This window comes from Corvus kubaryi, unplaced genomic scaffold, assembly GCF_017639235.1.
Source record: "Corvus kubaryi isolate FWS band 111438036 unplaced genomic scaffold, C.kubaryi_AGA036_p1.0 37394, whole genome shotgun sequence".
Lineage (NCBI taxonomy): Eukaryota > Metazoa > Chordata > Aves > Passeriformes > Corvidae > Corvus > Corvus kubaryi.
The window spans coordinates 9963344-9984163 of record NW_024581133.1 but is presented as its reverse complement, the minus strand read 5'-3'; the positions used below and the strand labels follow the sequence as shown (position 1 = coordinate 9984163).

Sequence of the window (20820 nt, the reverse complement as noted above, 5' to 3'; positions counted from 1 at the left end):
TTATGCATTGCAGATACAGCCAGCACGCAGCCAAGTCAAGAGAGCAACATCTATCTGAGGAGTGCTGCTATCTGACACTCCACTTGTAAAACCCACATCTCACTTCTTCACAGCCAGTATTTCTGTCCCCACGACACCTCCCCTTCACCCTCCTCCTGCCATCCTCACAGGGAAGGGCTCTCCCTGCCTCCTGCGGAGCAAGGCCTCCATAAAGATCACAAGACTGGGGCCCTACAGAGAAGCCAGACTTGAAACTATGGCAACTCTCACTCTACACAGAGCAGAAATGAAACACAGCTTGTTAAAAAAAAAAAAAATTAAATCAGTAACCTCAAACCATCCCAGAAACTTCCCAGTCCTGATCCCAAAGTTCCATTACTAATTTTATATCTTAACAATTTCCAAAGTGAGCTCTAACTGGTGTACTTTGTATTTACTGTTTGTGAAATATTTCAATTGGACATACATATTAATTTCCAAGAAATTACTGGTCTGCTCTGACCTACCAGTTTGCAAGTCCTCATAGTCTTTGATGTCATTTCCAGGCGTTTGCTCGATCATCAGCTCTATTTGTCTGTCTGTTAAATACTGTACATCATCATTTTGACTTCTTTTATGCTGTTCTGCAAGGACAGCTTCTTGAAGGCTAAGGTAACTCCTTGGTATCTGCAAGCCATGTGAGGAAACCAGCAGGATCAGTATCAGCCAGCAAGGGATGAACTGGCTGCCATCTCCCCTTCACAGGGATCTTATAACGCTCTTTTCCCCAAACCAGATTGCCATCTTAAATATTCACATGCCTCCTGCATCAACAATAACTCTTAAAGTTCACCTCCCAAGCCCCACAAAAGCCCTGCTTTGGTAAGGATCACCAAGAAAGTCCAGTTCTCACCAATCTCCCTGCAAGTTTCTGGGAGCAAATTGAGCTGCCGACATCCTTCATGTTGCAAGTGACATGAAAAATCAGCTGCCGCAGTCCCTCAAGGCCTTCCAGAGTCTTACACGAGAGCTCACTGCAAAAGTCATGCAAAGGTGAAGATTATCAAACCTTATCAGCACACTGGCTTCCTTTCCGGGCTCACTTTCTCTTATCACTGACTTTAAATTTCCTGTGTCAGCTGAATGGGAGGAAGGCTGTCAGTGGATATTTTTAGCTTTGAAGAAAACACGGAGTCGCCTGGAAAAGATGTATTAGGCCACATCTGTATTAGTCCAACCCCTGCTCTGCCTGCTTCACTCACTGCACTGCTGTCCCCTGTGCACTGTGATGTCTGGGGATGTCCCTGGCAGACTGACCAAAGTCATCCCCCTCTGTCCCTCCAGAGCCACACACATCCTGAAAGGGGCTGTAGGGAGAAGGAAGACTCAGTGCCCCAGCAGCCTCTGGAGAAAAGTCCAGTTCTCCCTGCCCCAGATCAAAGAGGCAGGATGATGACTACCAGACACCTTTTCCCACCCTTATTCTGGTCCTTTCTCAGCTGGATCTTGCAATTAGGGAATTGATGCTTAGATTCTAAAAGCTGGCCTTCATTATCTCTTTAATAGCTAAAAACCTGCTCTCCAACTCCCACTAGTTTTAGTCTTTTTGTGGGCTGGATAAGAACAGTTCTATTCCACTTTCCCCAACAAAGTGTCTTTCTAACTGATCCTACACATGTTCCCATGGCAGACAGAAAATCCTTCTCTAATGAAATATGCTTTGTCTTAAACCTCAGCCCTCCATGGCACCGGGAAGTGTGCGATTCACTGGGATGCTGGAGGACCCTGACCAATAACAGAAGCACCCGGGGTCACCACACAAGGATTTCACACTCCTTACACACCTCCAGCCCCAGAGCTTAATACCACATATATTCCAGGTGGATGACAGGGTGTGGAGAGGCACAGGAAGGAGGAGGTATGAAATCAGGCTGGGGAGAAACGCAAGGGGAAAGGAAGGCACAGAAGATAGTACAGGATGCGTGTCAGGCTGAAAGAAAGTCCCCTTGAGAAAGAATGATTGAGATCATGTTACGATGGGAAAAGAGGCTTGAGGTGACATAAACACAAAGTTTTCTTCTTCTCATGGTGAGTCTTTGAGCCTCACAGTGTGTCCCTGGTGTTCCTCCTAACGGGGGAAGAGCCAGCTGGGATGCCTGGCACAGGCTGGGATGCCTGACAGTGCCTGCAGAGTGGTACGTGGGAGGTCGGCTGATGCCTTTGCCAGGCAGCAGATGGGAAGTGCTGGGGACATCACAGTGCCCTTCCTCACTTGCCAGCTGCCACCTGCTCTTGCCCCAGGCAGAGGCATTTTCATGTTGTCTGGTGCCAGCCTGCTGCATCCACGTTCACCCCCTGACTCACAGACGCTTCATTCCCAGCAGGAGGAGCCTCTTCTTCCCAAGGGCATTCTCTTGGAGCAGTGTCAGACTGCGTGGCCTGAGTGACACCCATCTCCCAGGCAGTACCAGCCCCCAGTTGTGACAGCTGGAGATGGATGGCACAGGGGACTGACCCCTCCTTGCCCAGCCGACAGTGCCACGTGAGCTGTGTTCCCACATCAGGTACCACCCACAGCCTCCCCTCAACAAATCCCCTGGCATCCACCGTGTGACAGTCACACTCTCACGCTCTGCAGCATTAATCAGTCAATCTGCACCTTCTCCCCTTGAGACTAATGTGTCACCAATAAACAGTGAGAAACCTGAGTGAAGGGGGAGCAGTAAACAGGCTGGTCAAGGTCATGACTTTGTAGCTTCCAGCTCTCAGACTCATCATCAGCCCCCTGAGCAACACTGACCTTCTCTCTCGTTATAATACATTATCTCAGTCAAAAATAGATGAAATGCAATGCTGACGAGTCTCTAAATTGGTTCCGTTGCCAAGGAGATCAAGTATCTCAAAACTGTTAAAAGTGTCATAAAATAAAGAGTGACTGAACTTCACAAAGGCACAAGTACTTACTGCAGGTGCTTGAAGGTGATATCTGGGAAGCCAGTTGCTCTGGATCCAGAGGGAGACCGACACAGAGCCAGGACATATGCCCTCAGAGTTGCTATCCTCTCCACACGGAATTTTGTTTCAATCAAATCAAGGTGTGTTCCTACCACCAACACCACTGAGTTCGGAGCCTTGGCCTGCAAGAGAAACACTGACAGTGATCTTATCCAGATTACATCAGTGAGGACATGTGAAAAGTATAATATTTAAGAGGAGGGAGTCACATATATTAATAAAATGGAATATATATATATTTATAAAGTAGAGGCAACCTGTCATGGCTGCTTGACAACAGCTACAAGTGATCTGGGTATTACAGAAGTTCTGCAGAACATGGCTTAATCATCTGCTGCTACTGCAGAGCAGGAAACTGTCACTTTGGGTTTTTACATCAGGGTTTAACACAAAGGGAGTTGCTGTGAGTTAGTGAAATAAAGGGAACTATGTCTGCCCAAAGTTAACTTAACCTGCAGCCAGGAGCTCTGCTATTCTGAAAAAGGCTAGTTACAGCCTGGAATGGACACCTGGGGAAGTCACACAAACTTTTTCACTGGAGGTATATGGAGAGGTGAGATAAACTTCTAGAAAAGTCTAAATCTACTTAATCAGAGCAAAGGAATGGATTAGATGATCTCATGGTTTCTTCCAACCCTTCCATGATTGTATTATGACCCTGGAATGTATCCAGATCTCAGGGAACATGCTGCCAAATTGCACAGGCTTAAGCAGGGATCATTTGCCCATCCAAATGAGTTTGACCACAGAAGAATATTCAGAGGCAGAAATATATCCTTCTTTGCAGGCAATCCATTTCCCTCTGAGGATGCCCACTGAAATCTCCCAACCTGAGTGACACCAAACAACCCCAGGCAGACCCAGGAGTGGTGGCTGCACCAATCCACACCAAGGTCCCAGTATGCTGCTCCCTGGAGGCTCATGGAGAGCACAGGCACAGGGTAGGATGGAGAGATGTTCCCTGGTGTGTTCTCCCAGTACTCAGCAGCCTGCAGCTCACTGACTTCCTCAGCACGAGGGAGTATCTCAGAGTTAACAGCACCTGATAGAGTTTTCATTCACCAGTCTGTCCTTCCAATTTCTGGTATCCCCAGCACATTGTATTTCCATGAAATTCCACAGGTTAGCCATCCAGTGTGTTTAAGATACTTCCCATTGTTTGCTTCAAAGCTACAATTTCATTTGTTCTCTCCCAATTCTATGGTAAAAGACCATGAACAAGACTCTCTTGTGGTTTTCTCCTTTCCCCATCATGTCTACATACAGCCCTTTTCATTTTTCCCTACTTTTAACCATCATGATCATATTTCTCTGCATTTTTCCTGATGCCACTATGTGCTTGCTGGGATGTATTAAGGACACATCATACATTTTTGAAATATAGTAATTTTCCTTTCAGCTTTGTTACCTACTTTGGCTTTTTGATTGCTGCTGGCCATTAATACTTTGATATAGACAAGATATTTGCTTTTCGAGAGGCATCCATTTTTGTTCATTTAATGTTAAGACAATTATCAAATAATAAACAGTTACAAACAATTATGAACATGGTATTAGAAAAATCAATCCACAGCAATGAATTCACTGCAGCTTGGAGTCTAAATGATAGCTGTTTTGGAAATACTCTCTAGCTTACCTGAATCTAAAGTGTTAAAAATATAACCTCAAGACTAATGTGTGTCTAACCCACACAAGAAAGAAAATGCTTCAAACCCCCCTTGGAGCACAGTGTGGTCAAACACTAATTCCAAAATAAGTATGTTCAGCCTTACTTAGCAAGGGTTTATAAATCAGCTTTTGTTTCATTCTCTGCTGTGTGTGAGGGAGAACAAAGCAAATGATAAATTTAAACCATTAAATATAGCGATACGCCTACAGCGTAATGGAAAATGAATTCCAAATGCTGTGCAAAATTCATAGCTCAGGGAGCTTTCAAAAGCAGAGCAAAAAGGATCTGCAATATCACATATCTGCGTGCTGAGCTACTACTTGATAAATAGATATCCCAGAGCCCACCAGTGACTTCTTACCTCAATGTTCAGCAACCAGAACTGTAAGTTTGCCACAGCTTCTTCCCCCAGTGCCAAGTTCCAGACCACTATGTACAATGCTTTGTCTGTGAAGAAACACTGATTGACTGTAGACATGCTTGCTGGGCCTCCGATATCCCAGACATTGAACTCCACTGAATCAACCTACTTAGACAAAGAGAAGTGTTCAAACCAAACCGTGGCAGTAAATCACTGGGAGATAATAGCTGAAGTATAAACCTACGCCTGCATAATGTATGACACAAGAAGGGGTTCAATGTCCTAATTGTGCCTCCAGGAAAGATAAATCAACAAGCAATTGTTAAGCATGGCTACCACTTCCCCACAGGAAATCAAGACTAATTACTTGCTGCTAAAACGATAGAGGTGCCCTTGATGCTGGTAACACTCCAGTTAATGCTGTGGATTCTCCAGTACAAACAAGGGTCTCATTCTGAGCCCTGTATTTCACTGCATCTGGAATAGAAACTGTTTCATCCTTGTCTGTGCCACGCTCGACAGGACCATTGAAGCTGCTTATCTGCCACTGCTGTGGGGAACAGGAAACCCCTGCTGAAATCACTTCCACTGAGCTCAGACTGAGCTGAGCCAAGCAGAAGAGAGATGCTGAGAGATGGGAAGCTTCTCAGGCCTTTCATAAACACCTCCTACACATTGCTCCCAGGCTTCTGATGTCTGTGCCATGCCAGAGATGGGCCAGAACCACAGTTGCTGTGAATCAGACTCACTGATTTCTGGGGGAATGCTTAAATGGAGGCCTCTCCAGCTCTGGCTCTCTCCCCAGTACCCCTGCATCCATTGCTCTGTGCAGCCCTATGACAGCACTAAGAGGGAGCCTAGCTCTCTGCTTAAATGGCATTCAGGCTCCCAGTTGCAGCAGGAAGTACCTGCATACCCGGGAAGCTCCATCCCTAAATCATTCAGCCCTGGAGAGTCAAAACCCCTGAGACTGCGCACAAAACCAAACCCTGCTCCAGCCACCATCCTCAGAGCATCACATAACACCCAGTGGGCTCCGTTTAGGGGTCTGGGGCCAGGAACCGACTGATCCCACATGAAAGTTACCCTATGAGAGTTCAGCCAGAAGCTCAGTATCTCAGCAGGGCTCTGATCCTGTGCAATCGCGTGAAGTCTCCCAAAAACAGCTGGAAGAACTTCCATATTGTTGAAACCAAGCCCTAACCAGAACAAGGACTGCTTTGTTCACCCAAAAGACCTTCAGCTGTGAGTGTGTGTGTGGACAGACAGACTCTGAGATAGGGATAAAAGCCCGTTCAGTGTCTTGATCCCAACTCCTGGTCTCTGGTGCTGTCTACACTTTTATTTTATCCAGCTGCTCCACAACACAAAATGCACAAATCCCTTCTACCACCAGTCTTCCCTTCAAGGAGTCAGTCTGTGTTGCTGTTTTCTTTCTGTCTTTGGCCTGGCACTCTCTGCTGTGAACTCAGCAGGCTCCTTTCTCCCTTCCAAAACAGTCTGATGGTCATGGCTCTCATCTGGAAAGGAGGAGCCATGAGTTTGCATCCCCTCAGCTCTGACAAGACCTCAGGACCAATTCTGCATCCTCTAATCCCTGGACTACTCTGCAGGCAGTGGACAGAGCCACCTACAAATGCTTGGATTAAATCAGTGCTCTCCAAATGAGTTCAGTATGACACATTCCATGAACGAGTCATCTGAGATTTGGATGTTTAAGATATGCCTTAGACATCCCTGGATCACACCAGAGGTCAGGCACCCTACCTTCCACCCACATTCCCCACCCAGGACAGTTCTGATATGAAGGAAATCCAGCTTTAGGCACTGATGTCCCAAATGAAAGGACAATCTGCTGTAGAGAAGCTGATTTAAAGCAGTCTCTCAAAATTAGTATCCACTCAAGGTGGGAGAGCCAGAATTTTAGCAGTCACACAGAGCTCTCTTTAGAATACAGTTAGTCAGGAAAACAGAACTGCCCTCTAGTACCAACTGGAAACGAAACAGAATTGCAATGGGTCTAAAACCACATCACTTGTGAGGTAATGGAAACTGCTCTTTGTAAAAGGACAATTTCAGCCCAAATGGACCCTGCAAGGCTCCAACATCCTACTGGGGCTGAGGATTTCCGACTGCTTTTCACCTTTGCCTTGTGCCCCACAGGCTTGGGGAGCTCCCATTTTGTTGTCCGGATGGTAGCATCGCTGTGCATCATCTGGGGCACCTTCCCTGTCTGCAGGATCTCCACCAGTGTGGACTTGCCCTGCCGGGGAGGGCCGATGATGATCATCTTCATCAGCTTGCACTTCTCTGCCCGCCGCAGCTGCGCTCGTAAATACGCCAGCACTGTCTTGGGGCCTGTGGGGGAGAGAACGGGCTGGAGCTGGGGACTGCAGCCACAAACACTCTCAGGGACAGCACAAAACCCACTGCTGCAGACACATCAGCTGAATTCATGCTTCCCCTGCAGTTTTGCTGTGGGCTGAGACAACCCAGAGAATAAACAAAGAAACCTCCAGCAGACAAACCTGAGACAGAGACCCCAGGAAAAGGTCACTGCTCTGAGGCTCCACAATGGAGCACTGTAAGGAGAAACAAATGCTGGGGTTCCTATGCTTCAGAAGCTGAAAGGAAACATAAAATACTAATTTAGTATTGGAAAATACTCTGGTTTTCCTTCTACTTTTATGTTTCCAGTTAAAGTTAGATTGAGGCTTCAACAGTATACTGCCGGAGCAGGAACAATTCCTAATTACTTTGTTCCCACAGGATTTTCTGATTAAAATGCACAAAAAAAAGAAGACAGCATTGTAATAGATCCAAAAACCTAGCAGCTTACAATAAAGTCACTTCAATGGGACCGTGGCTGCTGATCCTAAACATCTCAGTCTTTAGAGAGACAACCTAAATATCCTAAAATATACACATTCAGGAAGCAAGCCACAGAATTTATGCACACTGCAATTGAAATACAGCATTTTTAAGTCATCATTTCAAACTGTGATCTGTCTTAAATTGATCATACAGCCAGATCTTAGCGCTGATTAGCAAATTTGTAAATACGAGTAGGAGGTTTCCCTGTGCAATTCCAGTTAACCCCAATGAGGGTTTGAGCATACACTGTCTGCTCCTGCTCTTGACCATTAAAAGTAAGAGATTTTATTGTATGTTCATTCAATTTAATAAAGAATACACAGCATCAGCCTTACCCTCTTTTCTGATCTCTGCAGGAACATTACTGATATTTAGTTCCTCGATATCCAGCTGCCAGAGATTAGCCAGCTGTCCAAGTTCTGGAGGAAGCTCTCGGATACCAGGGTTACTGTACAAAAACAAATAAATCTACCAACAACCAGGCTTTGTGTGTAAGTAGCTGCTCTAATGGACTCTCAGATTACGCTATTCTATCCTTGCAGAAATCTTCCATTAACATTTTAATAAGACTACTCAGCACTTTAATAGCAATTTCCATCCTAAAAGTGATGTATAACCTCAATTTATCCTCTGAGGCAGACAAATGTAATCATCTTTGCTGGATAGTTGAGGAAATAAAGGCAAAAATGATGAGTTATTGAATGTAACACTACAGAAACTGACAGCAAAAAGCCAGAATGAACTAGAGGCACATTAGATTCCCAGGCCTGTGTTTAAAGCAGTAGATCATCTTCCCTAATTCAAAAGACCAGCCCCCTCTTTATCTAAAGCAAACCATGGGCACAGTTCTAACAAGGGGCTGACTGTTTCCATCTTTATGACTTCAAAAGCACTGGACATCTGGGGTGGGGCTCACAGAAGACTGGTCACTAAAACAACATGGAAATAACACTGCAAAGTTTTTCCAGGACATGGACTTACTTTCCTAAATAAAGCTCTGTTAAACTTTTCAGGAGGCAAACGGACTGCGGGACAGAGTCCAGCTGATTGTCATTCAGATAAAGAACCTCCAGAGAATCACTCAGAAATGCTGGAAACTCCAAAAAAGGACCTGTAACGAGACAGGAAACAAATCGCACCTTTAAAAAAATACCCTACAAAACAGGCATTAAGGCTCTGAACCAAGAGTTTCACCTGAACTTTGCAGGCAGGACATGAGGTCATGTCCATTGGCAGGGACCACCACCAAGCAAGAGCAGAAAAGCAAATGGCCTTCAGTGACAATCAAACATCAATGTTCACATCTCAATGTCCTAAAACCACAGTGTTGGAAGGCAACAGTGTCCAGGACTTATGGGGTGCTGAGGGAGGAACTCCAAGCCTGCCAAAACAACTAAACATCAGGGGACGAGTGGCACCTTATCTCTTGCTGTTGAGTACATGATAATACCTTATGAACTGCCCCTATTGCAGCCTAACAGCTGGCACTCAGAGAGCATCCCATGGGCACACCTGGTTCTGAACATGGCACTGGAAAGGGCACACTCAGGGCCCAACTGGTTCTTGGCATGTTTTTCCCATATTGCCTGAGAAAAGCCAGAAGCCAGTCAGAATTTATGTTCAGACCCCCACATTGCATCCTGCAGTAATTTATGGTGGATCAAAATCAGTAACAACAGAGAAGGAAACCCAAACTGCAGCTGACAGACTGATCTATGCTGTCTCTAAAACATGCTGGTGTTTGGTCCTCTGTTCTGTTTTAGACAGAAGGACTCAGGGCACTTCCTCCATGCCTGAGGAGCCTCTTGCGTATCTTGGGAGCAACCGAAGCAGTAACAGCATCAACTGCATGGCTGAGTTGCTGCTGCTGCAGAAGTTCAAGCAAAGGGAAACTCAGCAAGTTCCAAAGAACATCATTTCACCCCACAGATGACTCCTGGGATAGCAGGACAAAAAGCTGCCATGGATTGTGTTGCTGTATTAAGGATGTCACATTTATCTACCAAGGAGCATCCTAAAATGAAGGAAATTCAGGGAGATTTTGAGTCTGATTAGGAAAGTATAACCAGCACCATCTGCTGCCTCCGTGGTCAATCAAAGCAACTCCCTGAGATGCAAGACTCTCCCTTCCTCAGGGATGGGACTATTCTACTTCCACTAAGATCTTCTTCCCCTACAGAGAAGACTTGAGGAACTGTAACTAGACTTAGCCAAAAAGAGGAAAAAAAAAAAGGAAAATGGAAGAGGTTTTCTCAGGAGAAAAATCCCCAGTTCTAATATTAACAGCACTTCCAGCCTGAGCTGTGATCAGAAAAGGCGTAAGATAGAGCTCCACTGTCTGCAGGGGTGTTTCATATACGTGACAGCACTGTCTGGTGTGGGCAGTGTCACAGTCCGCCTTTGAGTTTTCAAATTAAAAAATCATCTTTGGGATTATTTTAGGAGAACAGCAGGCTTATTTATGGATGCAATTCACTTCCTTTCTGGCTCATTGCTGGACTTAAACTTTGCATTGTTGCTCTTTCAGTAGGTACCTAGGCAGAGACAGATTTAGTCCCTCTTGGACACGTAGGAGCAAACACCTAAAATAGCAGCAATACTCTGAATTCACCGAAGAGTCCCAGGTGGAAAGGAGTGTACTATATTGGAAGCAAGCTTGAGGTGTTTATGAATTGTAATTATTTATTCATGAGTTATTTATGATTTCTCTGGCTTCAGCTCAAATTTTCTTTTAAAGAACTGTAGAAAAATTAAAACAAATCCCATCTTGAAAATATATTTTTGGATGAATAAACGCTACCAACACCACATGCATGTGCAAGGAGTTATTCTGAGACTTATCAATCAAGTATAGTGAGCATCCATAAATTATTCTCTTTAAATAATCTAGACTTAAGTAAACAGCTTTGTTGGTAAATCATATGAAAACCTGTCCACCCCCACCTCACCAGGAGACTTCTGTGAGCATCTGATGTACTCCAGTTTCTGTTTTCTCTTGACGTTTAAATTCTTGGCCACATCCTCTTGTCTCACCAAGCTATACTTGGCAGAGGAACAGAGAGAAAAGGATGAGCTGGCTTTGCTCTGTCTCCATGGCTGCTACACTGTGGCACCAGCCAGGTGGGCTACTCTGTGCCCCCCCGCTATCTTAAGCCACCTGAGGCAGCTCCAGGTTGCACCAGGGTGTTATGTGCCACGGTTGTTCAAATGTTACTGATGCAGAGCCCATCATCTTCTGCTTTCTGCAGGGGGTTATGCTGGGCTTGCAGCATGTAGAGATTTCCACTAGGACAGCAATTCCCTTTTAGAGCTGGTTTTAGCTGCCTTTGCCTGCTGGCTCCTGCCCTTCTCTCCCGTTTGGGAAATGCTGCTGTAGCATTTCACAGCGAAGCTTTGAGGGTGTGTCAGACTCCACAGATTCACAAGGTTCAGACTCCTTTTCCAGTTGTTCCCTATTCCAACAATGTCGCAGCATTTCTATTTCCATTTCCTGCTGGTGAAACAGCACAGACCAACCTCTTCTCCCCCGCAGGGGGCACACACACCTTACTCAGCACAGCAGCCTCTACTTCCATGGACAGGAAAACGAGGCAGGATCAGCCTTGCCCAGAGGTCCAGGTAGAGCCTCTGCCTCTCACAGTTGCTGACTGAAGGTGAAAATCTCCAGCCCTAACCTACAGCTATGGCTGTAGATGGTTCATTTATCAATTTCACCTCAGGCACAATTTTCAGGGGAACTGAGGGAAGGATTTGCTGCAGGAGGGCCTCCTCCTCCCACGAGCAGTCAAGGGCTGCTCAGATGTGCGTCAGGACGACGCCAGCTCTATCCCACTCTGACTGGCAAGGAATGTTTAGAGCCAGGCATTCTGCAGGCAGCCAGAATGACAAAACTCCCCAAGTGCTTTAAAATAAAACAACAAACAAAACAAATGCAGATTAATCCCACAGAGAGCAGGAAGCGGTGCAATATCTTCAGATATCCCTTTGTTCTCTCTGGGATTTCACATGCATCTCATCAGCTCTGCCCCAAACTGAGGGTACAAATCACAGGCAGGGGAAAAATGTGCCATTTACAAAGTCAACAACAGAAACAATCCTAAGAGCCACAAGGATAATTTTGGGTTAATTTCCCTTCAACAGACCACTTAGTACTCTGGCTAAAAGGCATAACCTTCGTGAAAGAGCAAAAGAAACAGGTTTCACTCCTCTTCCATCTTTATATATTGGTGGTACCAACCAGCTGCATCATTTCTTCAGAAACATTTTATCTAAACATATTTCCTCTTAATGAAATGTAGTTGCACTTTAAATCGCAGAGGAATTTACTCTGCTTTCCCTCCAGCCAAACTGCAGATTCCTGCTGCTTCCCAGCTCACCTGGCGTTCCCAGCACTCGCTGTGTGCCTTACCTGCCTCTGGGCCACCCCGCACTCTGTTCTTGGTGGTGAAAAAGGGGATCCGCTTCGTTTTAAATCCCTCATCGCTCCTGTGGGCCAAACAAAACAGGGACATGTGGGGAAAAGACCTTGGAAAGATGCTGAGCTACACGGGGCAGAGCCTGGCCCCGCTCACAGCTCTCACAGGATCCCACCTGCTCTGGAGAGAGGGGATTGAAACCCGCCGTGCAATCAGACTCCACCAGCACTTGTCCAGCCCAGTGGCTTTCTCCTGGCAAATCAGCAGAGCTCCTCAAGGCAGCGCTCCCTGCTCCCAGGGCGGGAGCACTTGACCCCCAGCTTTATGGGTGTCAGGGTTAAGTGGCTGTCAAACAGCAAATTGAAGGAGCTTCACAAGAAGCACTGGAGAACCGACCTGCTGCCACTGCCCACCCTCCCCAGGGAGCCTCGGACAAGACGACCCATCAGCGTGACTCCGGAAATGCACTGGGACATTCAAAAAGTGGTGATGTGTCTTTTGCAACTGACACAGAAACTCCTAAGGACTCCAAAAACTGTGTTGGACAGGCACCCAAATGAGAAGATATCGGCATGACACATTTCAGTGCAGTTTTGGAGATACTAAAGGACCTTTAACTCTCTACGTTAAACATCCTTACTGGAATTTCTAAACAGAAGAACATCACTCTTCCATTGGATGACCTTATTAATGTCAGTCTTAGAATCATAGAATCCTTTAGGTTGGAAATCTTCTCTATGAACTTGCAGCTGGTTATACTTCCATTTAAAAAACAAAGACTTTTCATTTTTTCCAAAACAATACTCCCACACTAACTAGTAACTGCAGTCCAGCCAGATGGTTTATGGTTAAGATATGCTCCCCACAAACTTGTATTTGTAGTGATGAACCACACACTGGGCTGAAGAAATGCCTACATGGTCTGAAATTAAACTGCCATTATCAATAATCTATCCACTTAATAAATGATACAGTGTGCTAAATGCCCAAAGAATCAGCAAAGGATAATTCATCACTGTCACAGACACAATATACTTGGGGACATGGTATGTGGGTATCAATGCCTTCTATGCAGGTGATTAATTCTCTCCTGACACCCTTTGTGTTACACTTGGGTTTGCTATTATTTCTTCAGCTTTTGTTTTCTTGGCTGAAACTTGAAAGAAACACTTACTTCCCAAGCTGGTTTTTTGAAAGATCCAGTGACTTAAGTTGTTTGCAATTCCACTTATCCTGCGAAGGCAATGTAACTAACTGATTTCCCAGCAGCTTCAGGGACACCAAAGCCTAGGAGAGGAATACCCTGGAGTTAGAGAACACCAAACACACAGAGCTTTTTTAGCGTGGCTATTAAATAACAGAAACACGAAGAAAGTACATCTTATTCACCAGAACATCCTGTCCATGCTGCCCAGCATGCAAACATTTCCTCCCTGTCCCCAGCAAGTTCTGCACGGAGCAGCACCACTCTGGGGAGATTATTGCTCCACTTGCTGACAGATGCAGTTGGAAACAGCCCATGCAAGAGGACATTTTACTTTTTAGTGAGGAAACCTTTCCAAATGGAAAAGAACAGTCTGATTTACCAACACAGGATGCCACGTATGGATTAGATATATATGTGTGTGTGTGTGTGTTTGTATAAGCTGGTGTCAGATTTACACCTGCTGTACATGCACAAAATCAACGTGCAAAATACGAACTACTTCACACAAGGAAAAGTTTTGATTGGTTTTTTATTACATCTCTATTAAAATGGACAGGATTTACATTCACTTTCCAAGATTTATACAAGTTACACATCTCCTTTTTTTTCCCCCTCCCACCAGAGACAGGACTTTTAAAAACAAGTGAAGCTGATTGATGCCATACAGTTAACACCACACGGATAGGACTCAGCTGGAAATACGAAGTTAAACATAAGATCTCCTTTAAATTTAACTGAAATATAAAAGAAAAAAAATGCAGTTCCCATTCAGATTTGTAAAGTTTATGCTCTTCCATCTGCCCTTAATAATGTCGAGGCTCAAACTATAATTTTCATTTGGCTGAAAATCCAATTTTCCACTGAAAAGCAGTGTTGTCTGTAGAGTTTCCAACCAGGTTTATTCAGCAAGTCCCCCACCATGAAAAACTGAGATAAGCAGAATGTCAGCTGAATTATCTCCTGCCAGAAGTACAGCAATATTAATGAATTATATCCCATGGAAATCATGTTTTACCAGCAGAGACTTCAGCGTCAAGTATGTTAAATGTTTTATGTGCTCCACACAATATAAAATGTTTATGCCCCTTTACATCGAGCTGGATTAACAGTGTCTCACGAAGCCAGTTTGTTGGCCTTTTTTCAGATTGGAAAAATATGAGGTGTGTCCACGTGACATAAGCGATGGACAACCAGCAGTTGCTGGAATGGGAATCATCGTGCAAAACGCTCCCTCTAGTGATGGAGAGGGGCAGCATTGGGCTTTGCTGGGATTTGGGGAAGCTGAAGGGAATACAAAACTGAGGACAGAGTGAGGACTGGAGGAAAGGGCTGGAAAGCTGAATCCTGACAGCCAATGCTTTTACCATCAGTCATGCTCCCCTGGAAGGACGGCCCAGCCTACCCTTGGCTCCTGGTGTGGGGCTCTCTCCAAGTGTCAGCATGGGGCTGTGCAGGGACAATGCCTCAGACTTCTCCCCAAAACAGCCCTGGGCAGGGGGCGGGAGGCAAGGGAGGCTGCACGTGCCAGAATTAGCACAAACTGTGTCCCGTGGGCTCTAACTGGGGTGTTCACTTTCAGTCACTGTGTCTGTATTACCCCCAAACACTGACCAAGGCCATTCTCCAGAGAGCTGAGAGCCTGGGGAGCTTCTCTCCAATGCTTCTGTGCCTGGGGGAGAATTAGTGACTGTCAGCTGTCTGTGGTTCTTCATGACTGAAATTCTGGAGATGTCTAGTCCTTTTAAATTGCCTCTTCTCTCTAATTTCTCCATTTTTACTGCCTTTCAGGGTGAGAATGGGGGCCTCCAGAAGGGACACAACTGCAGTGGCCGACAAACTTCCTTCAAACCTGCTGCCACAGCATGCAAAAGGGATGACACCTGAGGGAAGGGACTGCAGCATCCAGATTAAGGTGCCTCGCCAGCTTGTGAAGAGGAAAAGCTGACCAGAGTCTTACCCAAATTATCCCACCCAGAGGGGGCCAGGTGTCTTCAGGAGAAGCAAACTAGGGAGAGGCAAACTAGTCTAGAGAACTAAGACATGGCTTGGTTGGTTTCCTTAGAAGGCAAGAGCCAGGAAAGCTGAGGAGGTTTCTGTTTCTCTTAACAACACATTTCTGGAGTACACATGGTATTAAGGACTGAGCTGCTCCCAGTCCTGAGATTCCTTGCAAAACATGCAAAGGCCAGTGATAAACTACACTGCAACTACAGTGATAAATGACTGTCCCATGAGATGTGCTTTCAAGTCACAGGCCTCCTCTGCTGTCTGCTTTTCCCAGGGAGAAGAGAGTTCATTGCTGTTCCTACATAAAAATAATACATTATCTGTAGGAACATGTTACTGCCCATTTCTCCACTTTCCCACATCTGCTTTTGGAGAGGGCTGGAGCACAAGCACAGCCCTGTTCACCAACACAAACTGCAACCAGGCTCCTCTAGGCATGGGGTTTCACCTTCTACTTGCTCACCACACTCTGGCACTTGGGGCACTGAAAAGGCTTGATATTTATTTCTTTTAAGAATATAATGCTGAAGAGATATGGATAAGAACTGACACTATTTAGAGCAGCCAAGGCTCACTAACTTTGAAAACATCAGCAAAGACTGCACTGAGGTCTCCCCCATCCTGGTGCCTTTGCACCCCTCAGCAACCCCTGAGCAGCAGCACCCAAGAATTGTGCCCTGGAAGCACCATCTAGTGTTTAGTATCTGTCATGGTGGCTCCCACCCCCTGGGATGATTCTCAATGCATTCAGAAAAACCAAGTTTCAGAGACAATAGTCCATAGGATTCACTCTGTTTCAGGAGAAATGCCAATTGGAAACAAATGGCCACCAGACAGCAAAGCCAAATGTGCAGGGATCACTGGAAAGAGCTGAGGGAGTTCAACCCTCTTGTTACAACAGGAGTAAAAGGCACCTTTGCAGCAGATCCTGAGATCAGGGCTGGACATGGATATGAACCATCACTTCTGCATCCTTCCTGCAGAGGCCAGCAGGGAAAAGCATGGAACTTCTGCACAGATTCACCTCTGTTTCTTTCTCCATGACCCTGAGTTTCACAATCTTGCGGGGAAGCTTGGAGGAAACCCCAAGTTCTGCTTGGTTTCATGTCAACAGCATGTGAAAGCAGAAATTCTGAAGAATTTTGACATAAAACCATGGATCTGTGGTGTCCACAGGAAAGAATTATTCAATCTACAACCTTTAAGATAACAGAGGTCCCAAGTAGCACTGCTTAGGGCATTCATATGTGCTATTTTCAGAACAGAAAGACTAACTCATAATTACACAACACTGGTGTGTGTTTTTTTAAGAAAAAACACAACTATTTGTGAGTGTATTTGAGTACATCAACATTTCAATGGCTGGAGCCTGAAGCTACAACGCAGGGCTTATCTTCCAAACTGTGCTCCCAAATTCTGCAAACCACAGCCAGCCAGAGAGTTCTCAGAAGACCTGTGTCAGAAACTAGGTATCATATCTCACTGGATGAGGGCCTGAATGTGGTGATTCAGGGGGTGACAGCCTGCTCAGGCGCTCAGTGAAATTGCACCAGTTCAAACCAGCACTTAGGCTCCTACCTTAACCGGGCAGCCGGTTCGAGGTCTGAGTCAGTATTAGGAAAAATAATGTGAGAACTGTGAAGAAATGACACTTACTTCAAGCTGGAAGAGTCCTGCTGGAACTTCTTTTAGTAAGTTCTCAGAAAAATCCACTTCTCTCAGGTGATTTTTCCAGAAAACAGTCAATGCATCAGGTAGGAATTCCAGGGCATTTCTAGATGCCTTACAACATTTCTGGAAAACATAAAACCCCCCCCACACTTAGAGAGTAGTAATCATCTCTTCAAATAATGTGGTAGATCAGCTGTCACATGTCAAAAGCTTTAATAAATTAATTCTAGGTGGTCTCTTTAGATATCTTGATCTAGATAAATTATTAGGCATGCAGACAGAGCTTGCTAAGGAGATGCACTCAATTGCTGGTCAAATTCCTTGGTGGGCAAAAAGTATTCCAAAAATTATTTTGAAAATCACCCACCCCCATTTGCTTTTCAACCATACACAAACACTTCTCAGAAAGACTGGATCTGAAATCCACAAACCAAATTTGGCAGGGGCACTGCTACAGAAACACAAGAGCCTTTTAAGCATCTGACAACTTTTTAAGCATCACAGTCAATTTTTTTGCATTGTTTCAACAGCTTTTTCAGCCTCTGAGTTCGCCAGAGCAGTTCAACTTACCAGGGGGCAGGCCCAGGGATCTGGAAACACTTTCAGCTGATTTCTGGAAACATTCAGTATGTTTAGGGACTTGAAGCAGTATAGAAAAACCGTTGGAAGTTCCACCAACCTGTTGTCAGAGATGTCAAACTCCTGCAGCTTCCTTAAACCAATCCAATTAGTTGCTAGAAAACATGAAACATTGTGGACTTGGTATAAGCATGGAAGCTTTTAAGCCATTTAAGCCATCATTTTAACATTTTTGGGTTCTTCCCTACAGCTCAGCCTTGAAAGGTAAGCCAAACACTGGACTGTACGTACTGTTTTCCTCATCAAATAACTTCTCCATATAGTTTTTGGAAGCGATGAGCTTTTTAAGGCTTTTAAGATGTAGGAATCCAGTAGGGAGAGTGGAGAGCCTGTTGCTGGATACGTCGACCTCAAGTAACCTGTGAGTACAGAAAAATCTCAGTCAGGCATCAGTACAACACTAGCAAAGCTTCCTGTTGCCACAGACATCTGTTTTACCAGGACAGCTTTAGTTCTGAATGAAAGCAGCTGAAATGCGCCTCACGAGACAAAGTATAAAACCCTAATTAGAAAATTAACCCTTCCAGGGAGCAGAGAGAGGTAGTCTGGACAGAGAGCAGATCAAATCACTGGTATCAGCCAGTAAATGTCACTCTGAGCCAGCTTAGAGGAATGGGGCTCATCAGAGCTGGAGAAAAGCAGAGGCAGCACACAGGAATAAAAGTCCCCACAACTGTCCTGACAACAAACTTGGAAACACTGAGAACACAGAGGGGCAAATCCTAAGTTAAACCTTGCAGCAGACCGAAAACAGAGCAAGCAGCTCCTGCAATGGGCTCTCCCCTTGCACAGCCTCCCTAAAGCCCAGGGACTGGTTTGAGCCTGCTCTCCCTGCAGGCTCAGCTGTGTGTGGTGCACGCACCTTGTACAAATGATCTCATCAGAGGACTGCACACTGGGTAACTCCGTCAGCTGATTGTCAGCCAGGCTGAGCTTCCGGAGGTTTATCAGGCCCCATGGGATCACAGATGGAAGGGACACCAGGCAGTTGGCAGAGAGATCAAGCTCAGTTATCTGACAGGAGATATCAATCAGCCAGTCTAGATCCACCCAGGGCAGTTTGAGGTTTGACCAGTTCACACACAAAGCCTGCATATGTCAAAGAGAGAAGAGAAAACCACATTAGTGAAATCCCAGTTGCTCTCAGCCTGTGCTACACCACTGGGAATCTGGCAAAGCAGAGCACAGGCCATAAACATTTTGCTCACTTTCCAATCTGCTTCTAGGAATTAAACTGACTCAGAGATGAAATCATGCCTGGATATCAGCAGCCCCTGCTGTATCTGCTCCATGATCTCACTCCAAAGACCATGAGCAAGCTCAAGCAGGAGACCTGGACTTCTTCACCAGTCCACATTTATTCAGGGTCCAGCTTGGACAGAAGAAAATGTGAACATATAGTGATCATCAATGCAAGGAAACAACCCAAGGCTTCATTTTCAAGATCACCTCATTGCATTCCAATCCTTGTCCTGAAATGCACATTTTAAAAATTATATTCCCAAAACGTTTCCATAAACTTGGTTTTGTTGACATAATTCAGCCCAAAACAGCCTCAATGGAATGATGCTTAATTCTCCACCAGGAGGCAGCAAGAACCCGACAGCAAATTTAATTTGATTTCCAATGCCCAGGATTTAGCTCTTAGGACTTTTTACCCCAAATTTAGAATTAAAAGGAATGTTTTTGGGGAAGGGAGAAAAAGAAAAGGGAAACAAAGGCCTATCTCAAATGCTAATTTTGAGACTCAGAACTGGTCATGTAGATCAGACAGTTCAAATGTTTAGGAGAATGGAACAAAGGGTAAGTACAAACAGATGCACTTTTTAGATACTGACAGTAGTTGTACTTGGTGTAGACACTGTGCTTTTCAAACCTTCACTTGTGATGCCTCAGGACAGCCCTGTAAATATGAATGGAAATATTATGCCCATTGTGTCACTGGGGAAACCAAGGCAGAGAGCACCAGCTGTTTGTTTAAAGCTACATCCACTGCAATGCCACAAGGCACCCCTATAAACCACAGCAAGCCAGCAGCAACAAGAAATCAAATTAAGCAGTCTCCACTGCTACTGGAAAATGCACAGCACCCAATGGGAGCTGCACTGCAAAGCTTTCATTCTCACACCAAACATACCCTGCTTTACCGCTAGATTTGCCAAGTCTGCATATTTAACAGCTTCCTGCATAGAAACTCTTGCTTTAAATTCAGTATGCAGTTTTCTGTACTTTTCTCACCTGTAACATGTACCACAAATCCCTGGGCTTAGGAAAAAAGTACTTGTCCTCAAGTACACCAACCAATGCAGTAATAATACAACCTTACAGCCTTCTTTTAGGGGGTGCAAGCTGGACCTTGTGTCTGTGCTGCTCCTCTTTGCAGACCGATAACTCATCTCTATTTTGCATTTAGATTGCAGTGTACATTTCCCTCAAAAATGCAGAGGCATGGCCTTAGGGTATTTAATGTGATAAGGAGATACCTGTAGAATGCAGATAATGACTTCTCAAACCACAGACAAGATTGTGAAATCCAGCACCTGCTATCAGCGCTGCGGGGTTGGTGTCCTGTATCCAAGGCAGCTTTTTGAATCCCAGCAATTAGAGCTCTCTTTCCCACTCAGTCCTCCTTCCCAGCCAGAGACAAGGACTGACAGTGTCTCTGCAAACTGGAGGACCAGCCAAGCCCCTTTACCTGACTTAGGGACAGTGGACCAAATTCATCTGGTACCAGTAACCTGATGTCAGTGGAGTTACCTTAGGGGTTTGGTTGGTTGAGGACTCTGCAGTGAAAATGTTAATTAAGTGAAAGAAATCCTGACAGCAGTGCCACAAAGAGAAGGGATTTCCTGCCCAACTCATAGTTAATCACCTCCACTATTTTCCCAGAAAAGCTGTTTCTTTGATGACAAAGGTCTGTGATGCCAAACTCGCAGAGCTCAGCGCTCAGCCCAGCCCTTCTCTGTTTAGGGCTGGTGGTGAG

The 20820-nt window shown here is 45.2% G+C and overlaps 1 protein-coding gene across 6 annotated transcripts in view; it reads right to left on the bottom strand.

Annotated features, from left to right (window-relative positions):
• Positions 1-20820, bottom strand: part of LRRK1 (leucine rich repeat kinase 1) — a 73775-nt gene that overhangs the window by 25880 nt on the left and 27075 nt on the right. For all 6 annotated transcript variants that reach the window (XM_042039817.1, XM_042039821.1, XM_042039816.1 and 3 more), the window contains 13 exons: positions 18700-18926; positions 18069-18196; positions 17769-17932; positions 17184-17321; positions 13488-13600; positions 12307-12383; positions 8880-9009; positions 8234-8346; positions 7168-7382; positions 5025-5189; positions 2944-3116; positions 893-1013; positions 507-666 (listed from right to left, as the gene is read on the bottom strand). In XM_042039817.1, coding sequence (XP_041895751.1) covers positions 507-666; positions 893-1013; positions 2944-3116; positions 5025-5189; positions 7168-7382; positions 8234-8346; positions 8880-9009; positions 12307-12383; positions 13488-13600; positions 17184-17321; positions 17769-17932; positions 18069-18196; positions 18700-18926 — 1924 coding nt within the window. The remainder of the gene's footprint in view (positions 1-506; positions 667-892; positions 1014-2943; positions 3117-5024; positions 5190-7167; positions 7383-8233; positions 8347-8879; positions 9010-12306; positions 12384-13487; positions 13601-17183; positions 17322-17768; positions 17933-18068; positions 18197-18699; positions 18927-20820) is intronic.